A 10,851-nucleotide genomic window follows, 5' to 3' on the forward strand; every position below is an offset into this window, starting at 1 on the left:
ATGTACCATCACAGTCGGTTTGGTACCCACGGAACTCACACAGTATCAAGCAGCGTTGAGAGGAATCGCAACAGGTCCATAGTGTTTCAAACGATAACTGCCATTGAGTCGCATTCGACATGCGTGATTCGCTGTCGTCCTGATTGCAACGGTCCTATTCGTGACTATTCATCACCAACCAGCCGTGCACTAGATGCGAGCAAACTGGTAATTCGTTTGAACTGATGATCGTATGGTACACTAGTCCTGGTTAGCCATCACTAAGATGTTACGGTGAACTGATGACTAAGGTCCTCTGCGGGCTTGTTCTATCCACCATTCGTTCTTCAGGTCACATCAGCATTCTGTGGTTCAGTTCAAAATTTCTCCTGGCTGGATGGGCTTGAACGTTTTTTCCAGAGCTTTACTTTATTCTGTTTGACCACGAACAACGTCACATTGTCAGTTTTGTCACATCACTCACTTCCTACTGATTACTTCAGCCGGTACGCGCCCAGTAAAGCTTGAACCATGAGCTTCTGTTAAAGCCCATTGACCCCAGTAGTGTCGACCTCCTGTTGACAGGGTCCTCATAAAATTTCTACACATCCATCCAACATCACACTTTACAGATTATTTTTTTTCCCGACTATGGTTTGGTCTAGATCGCGCCGAAGACTTGTTCGCATTTCATTCAGAAATTTGCATCATTTTAATAAAGCGGAAAAACTTGGAGTCTCCATGACGAAAGGTTACTGGATCGTTGAGAAATCCAGTGTTTCTGACCGTGATGAAAAGACCCATACCCTATTGTAAGTTCAAAATAGCTTAGAAAGCACGGATATGTGAACACGGATGTATTGTGTACATGCGGCCGAACATATCCGTTTTCTAAACGAACGCACTCAGCTCCGTCCGGCAAACAGTTCTCTGATGAATTGACGAACGGATACGCTCGCGTGCACACTATCGGACACACCCAATCAGCCACTAAAGTCCTTCACCGCTACACTGAGTCAACTCTCGACCAGCTATAACAGAGTATTATCCTGCTATTTTCTGACAGCCTAACAATAAGGGGGATACGGTTTGTTGATGTCACACATCCGCGCACTTATCCCATACTTGAAGGCTAAAGTTTAAGGTAAATATCCTCGCCAGGTCGGGCGGGTCTACCAGCGCCTTGCTTCATTGAACACTGCCGCTGTTTGATCGTTACGGTCAAATCCGGCCGTAGTGTATCCAAACGTGTTCGAGTCTACGTCCCATTATCAAATCACACGGCGATTGACCTATGAGGACATGCGCCGTAACCCTGTGTTGCAGTAAAAACCTGTCCAGGCTTGTTTGTAGATGACCTGGGTTTCGTTTCACCAATCCATTATTACCGCTGCCACCGAGCATTCAGCTAGACCGTTAGAAGCGGGAAGTTTGCAAGAAAGTAATGTAACGCAGTTGAAACTCAATTGTATCTGCTTGTATGTCTATGATATGAGCTTGGCCGACCTTTTGTACCCCTGAATTCCGTTTTCGGTTTCGGTTTAATACACTTGTGTCGCTGCCACGCTCTTGTCTTCTTCCCTGTATCACCCGACCTGTGCGAATGTGTGCCATGTGTGCCGTCACTACATCCTCTCGAACAACGAATACCGATGACTTCTTCTGACGTCCCACGCTACAGTAACAATCCACCCCTTCCATGTTTTGGTTTCAAGACGCCCTGGTAAAAGTGAATTCAGATGGGTTTGTCAGCGGCCAAACAGATCCGCTTTATGGAGTGCACAACTCTGATGTGCTGATGAACGGACACGCACGCGTGTTAAACCTGGGACACATCAAACCAGCCACTACAAGCGTCATATCAACGGAAGTCGTTGGATAACCCGACGACCATCCCAAATGAAACCTGTGACGATCTGTGTGCAGGCTATCTATTTAGTGGGGGCGGAGCTTGGCTGTAAGCCACGTGCGCCATAGACAACTAGCATAACCGGAGTGTCAATATCATCGTTGGATGCGTCTTCTCCATTCGCCGAGGTGTAGAACTGGCCGTTTCTGACTATGACCATGTATTGCTCAACCGCATTGGTCACCAATGGGTCAGTGGCAACCACGTGACCAGTTGCTTCAGGTATCTACTCCCGGTAAGCATGGTGATCAAACATCTCTGTATTGGTATTTGCATCAAGCAAAGTACAGATGGGTTTGACTTGTGGAAATCTTTTCGAAAAAAGTCCTCACTTTGTTGTCATAGCGTGATGTGATGAATCTGAGCACACCGATTCGCTGGCAGAAAAGCCTAATCCACAGAATTCCATTTACCACCTGACGCAAATATTTTTGAACATGGATTAGCTAGGTTGCTGTTTGGTTGCATAGGACATAAATGAATGTTCAGCCCTGAAGAGGATGCCCTAGTGACCTTCCCTTCACACATGTTTCATTCCTTCACTGTGCCAACGGGTTTTGGCTAATCGCTTTCGTTTTTCGTGACAATAACGACCAGATGGAATTCGGAGAAGTCAGCAAGAGCTTCTGAACTAACTCATGAGTAGTACATGGTATCGCTAGGTGGCTTGGAGGAAAGTATCTAAGCGCCCCGCTGGCTGTCACCCATGGTTTGTTCAGCGAATGCAGTTGAGTCAATCGACTTAAGATTGCACATAAGCGCCAATGAAGCGCTTTTTTTCGTTGACAAGTCAACGTTTCACGATTCTAGTCCCTCAATTGAGTTGTAACATCCGTGTGACAACCTCCAGAGTGTTGTCGATCAGATGCCAACCCATCTTATCACACTTTCATCGGATTGGTCCACGTGATGACTTGTTTCAGTAACAACATCTCAACGAAGGTCATTTGTCTTATCAAACAATTGTTGATAATTATGTACACGACCTCGACTTTAGCGTAGAGGTAATGAATTGACAAGTATTACAAAAGAGACGGAAGTCGTGCCTGAAAAGCATTGCTGCAATGAGACCAACACGACTTACTATTCCCGCAGAACGCCAGTGTGTGTGGGATTCGCTTAAACTGGTGTGTGCTTACGGATATACAGTTCTGAAACTTCTTATACGCGACCAATTGTTCGATTCTGGAACCAGCTAATCACAATGAATTAGTCTTACGGGAACACTAAGTGGGATTGTCTACGGCACCCAACATAAAGGCTGATACCTGGATTTCACTAACTCCATTAGGTTTGCGCTAAGTACTTCAGAACAATTTTAGCATCCCTAATATGTCTCTCTCCACTTAAAGAGAGACTCTCTGAGTAGGGGCAAGTTTCTGCGTACTCCAAACTAAGTTATTCAATCAAGGTAGATGAGCTTTACCATCGTTCGATCACTTGGGTCATGCTACGTGATCCTTGGTTGAATGATGAATTCACACTTCATGTCGCATGTAGACAGCATAGTGATATCCGTATTCAGAAGGAGGAGTTATCACTGAGGAAGAAAAAGTAGATGAATGGGTTAAACCACTTGGCTATCGATTGCACATATAGACGTGAAAATCCAAATCGTGTGCGTCATGGGATCAACGCGAATCGCCATTTCACTCCGTGTTCGGTCTTACGTTTGTATAGACAAAGAACTAGGGAAAAATTTTGAGTAGGTTTTGATGGAAGGGCACGGTGATGTTGGTTGAGTGGTCAACGTCCCAAAATCATGAACTCTGTTTTGAATAAAATTTGAGATATTCATGATTAATGGAACGGTTTAGTGGTCATACTTTTAGTGCATAGCTTGTCAATAGCAACCCCCGCTCTGGCCTATTAACACATCACGTGTAGTTTCGCGATCACTACTTATCGGTTGTATTTAGCTGATGTGTCACCATCGAATCACCCTAACTTCGTCTCAGACACACTCGGCCTCACATGTGCGACTGTGTTGCTGGTCTTTGATTTATTCACAACAGAGGACTTGGACATCTTTTGGGAACTACTTAGTTTGTTGATTCACTTGGGGCTAGTCTGAGTGGGTTAGGACTAACTCCGTCAGATCATGCGATTCGGACGGAATGCGCTGGCCGACTCATTATGGTGTGGATCTTCAAAAGGGCTAAGCTTCACCGCTGTCACGATTATCTCAGCTTCGTTACTGCAATAGGATCAGAGCTTCGAGTGTGCCACACCAGACACATATCACGTGATCTGATGGTTTACCTAGACCCTGCACTGCGTGGATGACACACTTGTCGGACAAGACACAAGATTCAGCTGAGACAGGGCCCGACCAACACCGCGATGGGTCTGGCTACGCTGCCTGTGGTTGCATGCGTGGGTCGGAGTTGAGTTAAGACATTGGACCCTAGAACAGACCCTGAGGGAAACGCATGCCAAAAACGGTGGTCCTCCTTGTCTTGTTGGCGTTACCATGACACTCATCGTGGGCATTGCAAAGCGTGAGAACCAGTGTCAATGCGGTGGACTCGTAAACCCGAGAGTTGAAGGCACCGCCGCTCGAATATTTGGAACTGTGCCATCACCCAAATCGCTAGGCTAAATTTCTATTGCGGCAAATGACTCTAGTGAGTAAATGGACGAATGGGTGAGTACAAATTGACCACCATTTGCACTTCGCACTCAAGTAGCGAATGACCAAAAAATAGATTGGGTCCTGATGTGTTCAGTCACAGTTTCATTTGACTTGTAACTACAAGGAGGCCACGAGACTTTCGTGATTCGTCCTTTTATATGTCATCCGCGTGTAGGTTTCTGTGATGAACATGACTGATATTCTGTTCATTGCTTTATTCATTATTCTCTTGTTTTAATATTCCATATGCTGTACATATACGCCAATTCGAATACATACGTGCTGGTTGTTACGCTTCGCTAAATTCTGGATTTCTAGTTCGTCTGGTTACTCCGATATATGTGCGAAACTTAATTCTCACATTCTGGCGTCGCGATTTGGAAAATTCATCATGCCTGCCGAAATGGAACCATTAGATGTTGATTCAACTGCGCGTGACGTAGAGGATTATCGGGAAGGATTCGGCATATGATGCCTCACAAAATCCGATATGGATGATAAGCAACTCACGGCATATTTCCTACATTTCGTTGGCAAGGAGGCGTATACGTTGATCAAAAATTTAGTATATCCTGAATCTCCAATCGATATTTCCTACACTGCATTGAAGAAGAGAGTTCTTCAATACTTCAAGCCGATGAAATTCGTAGCAGCCGAAAGAGCTAGGTTCAATATGTTGACCCGCTCCCATTCTCAGTCGGTTCGTGATTTCGTATTGCAGCTGCAGACACAGGCAGCCAAATGTGACTACGGTGCCCAATTGGAAGACCAGCTGCGTGATACGCTCATTGCTGGCATTCAGCTGCCCGAATTACAGCAGAAGTTGCTGCTCTGTCCAGATTGGAAATTTCAAACTATTCGGAAAATATGTGCGCAGTATGAAGATGTGGAGCATGTAACGAAGACTGAGGAAGCAGTCTTGTTAAATTATTCTAAAAGAAATAATTCAAGGATGTAGGCGAACAACAAATTCAAACATCGAACAGATTCTCGTGCACCAAATTTACCAACACGTCCTTCACAGATTCACACTTCTCGATTTGGATGATCTCTCTTATCGCCAGAGCCACATTGACCAGGTTAAGTTCAATACCTGTTGTTTCAAATACTAATGAGTCCTTTGTAGATGATCTTATGACATATGAACAAAGTGTTGTATCCGAAGAACGCACTACCTGTGAAGAATCTGATGTTCCCTTAAGTCTAAGAAAGTGTGTCACTTAACTTCTGACCCAAATACTGACGTGAAGGCATTATCTGAAGACATCTCTACTCTTTCTCCGTCTGTTTTGTCCCAAACTTCGTCACATGTTTTTAAAACGTTGATATCGGTTTCTGGTCAAATACATACGTGCTACTTGTTACGCCGATCTGAACTCTTGATTTCTAGTTTGTCTGGTTATTCCGATATACGTGCGAAACTTAATTCTCACAATTTCCGTTTAGGCAAGGATGATGATGAAATTGTTGCAAGCGGTTTCTGCAAGTAGACTGATCTCACTTGACTGGTGGTGATGGTGCGTTGGTAGCGGAACAGGTGGACATGCCTGAGTGAATTTGTGCTGCCAGCTACTTACACAATTGCCCTGTTTTCTTCTCACTCGAAGGTTCTTTTGGTTGCTATTTTCATCGGAAAAGTTGAACTGAACGCCTATTTCCATCCTTGTCTGTTTCCTATAATATGGTAGCGTAATTTTACTTAGGATAATTGGGACTCTTAAAGTGTCACAGTCAACTAACCAGCATTGACCTAACTATCCGGTCACAGTCGACAAAGTTGACTGGTGAACTTTGACTTACATATCCGAGCTGCATTCACTCCGCGGTCATATTCCCTAACAATATGCCTATTCGTAGCGTTGCACATGCAGTACTAGCACTATGAACCATGCACTCTCCCGCAGACTGTCGGATAAGTAAGCTTGATATAACTTAGTTCAACGTCCAGTCACACTCAGCTTAGCTAGAGAAACGCCTTTGATAACGGCATTACGTACCAGCATACAGTGCAGAATAGCTGAGGCAAGTGTGTCACTTACACACGTACGTTTTCTGACCGGCAACTGGACGAAATTCCTTGAGGTGATGAACACTATTTTAATTCACGATATTCAATATGTATTACAAGAGTTCCTCGCACTATTTTGGCGCTGACTGCTCGCACGGCAGATTTCATACGGTTCGTTTGCTGTCTAGAAATGTTTGATCCTCTTAAACATATCCAAAGGCAGTGTATTCTGAAACGTGGAAGGAAAGCATTCTTGAGATGGAATTTGGTCGAACGGGCTCTTCACACGGAGATCAGTTACGCGGACCAAGGGGGATAAAACCGATACCAGGGCCCTATCAGTTTATATTCTAGGTAGTTACACATTAAGAAAGGGTTTTGATTTCTACGGTGGACCCGAACGAGAGTAAACAAAAGGGGGAAAGTAGATTTTATTTTCGCCTTTTCATACATGCATTGAGCGTACATTGGTCGAGTGATAGCAGCATACTTGCCTCGGCTATCAGGTTTCTGGAGTTGAAACCATAACACAGTCAATGATTTACGCCGTGCAGCTCTAGTAAGAAGGGAACTCGAGTTCAACTGCTCCTCCATTTTAACAGAAGTGCTGTGTAAACGAAAATTATGCAAATGTGAATTTTATTGAATTGAACGGGTGAATGTTTTGACATCAGACGCCGTATGAAGTAACTTGCGACGGTAGCTTGTCGTACATTTTGAATCTCTGATGCACAACCCATCTAATTACTGTAATCCACGGTAAAAGTAGACAAGTGACGACTGGGGGTCCGTTTTCTTCTACCAATGAGCCTCAACGATCCAACAGGACTGAGACTATGCTACACCACGCTGTGGAATTTGAGTGTCGACAATGTATGAGAGCGCTTCTTCGCCAGTGTGCAACACTCAGCTGTCCGCAAGTTTACTGCTGCTAAGTGAAGTCGCAGTATGCCGGTTCAAGATTCAATGTATCGGCAAAACGGTTTAAAGGTGAAGATCTGTGGTCAGGACTGAAAGAAGGGTGAAAAGTAGCGAACAAATTTGCCTAAAATTAAAGTAATTCAAGAGGCAAAGGGCCAGGATTAATACTACGGGAAAGGAGTGTGAAAGGATCAAACGGCTTTCTCGTAGCCCGGAAGCAAGATTCTTTCGAAGCGATCCGGGAAAATGATGTTCCAAACGGATTCTAAACAAAATCTGGACTTCTTCCTCGTAAGAGTTGGAACCACCTGTTCTGGCAGCTTACTTTGATCCATATTAACTTCAAACGCTAAAAAGCTGGCATTTTTAGTTGTGTTGGTTTTTTATTTATTTGCTCTCATTCTTTTGTCTATGGGAATGAAAAGTCACTTATCTTCCAAGACAATAGGGTTCGCAGCGATACTATGCTATGTTGGTGAAAGAAGGAAAACCCTCCGCCGCGGAGTCGTTTATAAGAGAACATCAAGTGAAGTTACAGACTGAACATTCGTCTTCTTCTTGAACGCGTCTTCTTGAAATTTCCTGGCTTTTCATTGACTATTGTAGCGGACATTCACATGTTCCCTCAACCAGTTTCACCTAATTTGTCCAGTACATGCGTGTGTACTAGATCCCGCGACTGACCTGCTATTACAAGTCAGTTCCTGTTTAGTACGCACGGAACGATTCATGTTTTTGTACACACGTCAAACCTTCCTGTATAAGGACAGAACACAATCAAACACAAGCCCACAAATCACGTGACAAACGCCGTTCCGCCCGCAACTTTAACCGATCACAAGTCAGTTCCTGTCTAGCATGCATCAAAACACACATTCCCACATTCACTGCAAACGCGTACAAATATATAATGAACCTGACAACACAACACCCACCACGCACCACGCAACGGAGATACGCAAGGCGCTCAACACAACGCAGCATCCCGTGCACGCGGCAAGTCAACAAGACACAACAACGGATCTACCTGACTGGAGTATCTTCAAGAGCTAACCACTCCTGTAGAACATTCCTGCTCCGCATCTGTAGATCCTTCAAACCAACGAAGCCTTATCGATGAGTCATCTTTTATTTCATTGTCATTGTATTTATAAGGTGCACCTAGCATTTGTATTTTTTCTTAATCACAAACATAAACTTGTTAGTGCATAACACCTTCTGAATTCTAAGCAGTCTAATTATAAGTAGCGCACTAACACTATCACACAAGTATAAACGAATGCTACAAATCAGTTCCATTGATCCCACAATAAATCCCACCTTCCACTAGATCAAGGGGGAGTTACGAGTTACTACTCGCATGCCTCATCACTAGTACCCATCGTCACACCGGTGTTTTGAGTGCTTCGGTAAGTTCTCTGTCTATCTACCTTCTCTTCCTTTCTAGCGAAGACAGATTCAGTTCTGTGAGACTGTTTTAGCAAAGCATTCAGAGTGTAGTAAACGATCGAACGAACCGGGGACGAATGCGCTCCGGCATTCGGATATCTTTATTTTAGGTTGAAGCCTTCTGCTCGTACTCGATATTCACAGCGCGGCGTAACATTAACCCTGGAGCATGGTACTTACATCTGAAAGTGAACTCGCTTTCAAAGGCGGAGTTAATTAAGAAAAACAACTGTCATGTGAAAAATTAACGCACATTCAGTTTCATTGTTCAAGCTTTGGTTAAGGTTTCAGACAAAAACGCAATCCTCTAAAGATGTTGGGGCTCAATTGATCTACTTTGATACGAATATGTATATGAAACCTCTGAGCAAGACAGTCACTGGATGAACCTATCCATTTTTTTCTGCAAGATTTATGGAGCTTCGCAACGTTTTTCTTCAAGTCGTACAAAAACTAACTCGTCTTCTATGGACGCAATACACTCACTGCCCCAGCAATAGCGAAACTCGAGTAGTGCCTCTTCTTTTTGAAGTGGACTCACCAATATGATTGCATCAGCACCAGGTGATGTGATTGCAGCATCTGAAAATGTTGCTCTACCAATTTGTGCCACCTTGTGACGGACAGTTTTCCATAGATGCACAAAGAATAGGAATATTCACTTACTCGACTAGTGTTTGTGAGTAATCCCGGCGGAACTAATTTCAAAGCATCAAAACTGCTTCTTTATTCATTCGGAAATTTCTCAGTGGTAAAGGGCACTGCATTAGCCACAATCTAAAATACCCTGTGGCTTTTGGGTTGTGTTTGCGATTTGTACAAAAGCCTTTCGTTTTCTATAGAGGGAACTGTTGGTAGCTCACGAGGCATAGATGGTTGTTGGCTTGTTGGGTTGGCTGGGCAATTTGATTTGCAGACGTTTCATCACCAATCAAGGTGACAACATCAGTGCGTCACTTCGATTGGTGGTGAAGCGTCTGCAATCAAACTACCCAGCTCAGCGAACAAGCCAACGACCAGTTTTCAGTTTCATTGGTCGGGATTGAGGTACCTTGAATGGTATCCCTAATTCGAACAAACTACGGTCAGCTATATCTTAATACAGTCAAGAAATTTAAATGCAGATATTATGCTGAAATTGTCATGCTTATGCACTTTGGACGGAGAATCGTGAGGTCTTTTGAAACACTTCAAACATGGTTGATTCATTTCGTAGCCGAACTGGCAGAACTATGAGCCAATTCTTGTAACGACGTGCGTAGATCAGAGGGAAGCCAAAGTAATCACATGCTCCCGTGGTTCTTACCAGGTGCATGTGAATTCGACCTCAAGCTTGTTTTATGCGCTGCGCAGTAAGACCGAAAAAAATGTTAGGCGTAGCTTTGGCGAATCGACCGGTGAGGGGTTGTTTTTAGGAGACCACGGGCTGCTACTGTGGCGCAAATAAACCTTGGAATCAACACGGTGTTTGCAACGCCTAACAATCACAAAACGCATGTATCGATACCATGGATCAATGGAACTGTTGAACAGCTGGCGATGTAGAACTTGTCCAATATTCGACTGACCCAACAGGAAAATGTGTCTACGCAGTGTGGGGTTTTTTGTGAGACACATGTATTTAGTTGAGCGATTTTCGGTGGATTTATTGCCACGCATCCTTCTGGTTTGGAAAGAAAGGCCTTGTGAGGTGTGGGGGGTGATGAAGAGAGTTGTAGTGTCTGTAATCCGTTGTCACATTTACCATTCTTCCTGAACTTGAGCCACAATTTGTAATTGTCGTTCACATCGTATCATGACGTTTGTTTTAATGTTACGAATACACAATTTTCCGGTGCGACCTGCTGACTTCTTGCTGAACGGGTGTATTTACTCCCCGTTGAACTGTTTGTTGACTGCTGAACCAGTGGGACTAAATCTCTGTGTTTGTGTCAACTGCTGAACGTCACA

The 10,851-nt window shown here is 44.0% G+C and overlaps 1 protein-coding gene across 1 annotated transcript in view; it reads right to left on the bottom strand.

Annotated features, from left to right (window-relative positions):
• Positions 1 to 1,910: 1,910 nt before the first annotated feature.
• The window catches only part of T265_04745 (hypothetical protein), a gene marked incomplete at both ends in the record, with an annotated part of 15,964 nt that continues 7,023 nt past the window's right edge, over positions 1,911 to 10,851 (bottom strand). The window contains 2 exons of the mRNA XM_009169558.1: positions 1,911 to 2,114; positions 3,373 to 3,428. Of these exons, the coding sequence (XP_009167822.1) occupies positions 1,911 to 2,114; positions 3,373 to 3,428 (260 nt within the window). The remainder of the gene's footprint in view (positions 2,115 to 3,372; positions 3,429 to 10,851) is intronic.

Source organism: Opisthorchis viverrini, assembly GCF_000715545.1.
Source record: "Opisthorchis viverrini unplaced genomic scaffold opera_v5_79, whole genome shotgun sequence".
Taxonomy (NCBI): Eukaryota; Metazoa; Platyhelminthes; class Trematoda; order Opisthorchiida; family Opisthorchiidae; genus Opisthorchis; species Opisthorchis viverrini.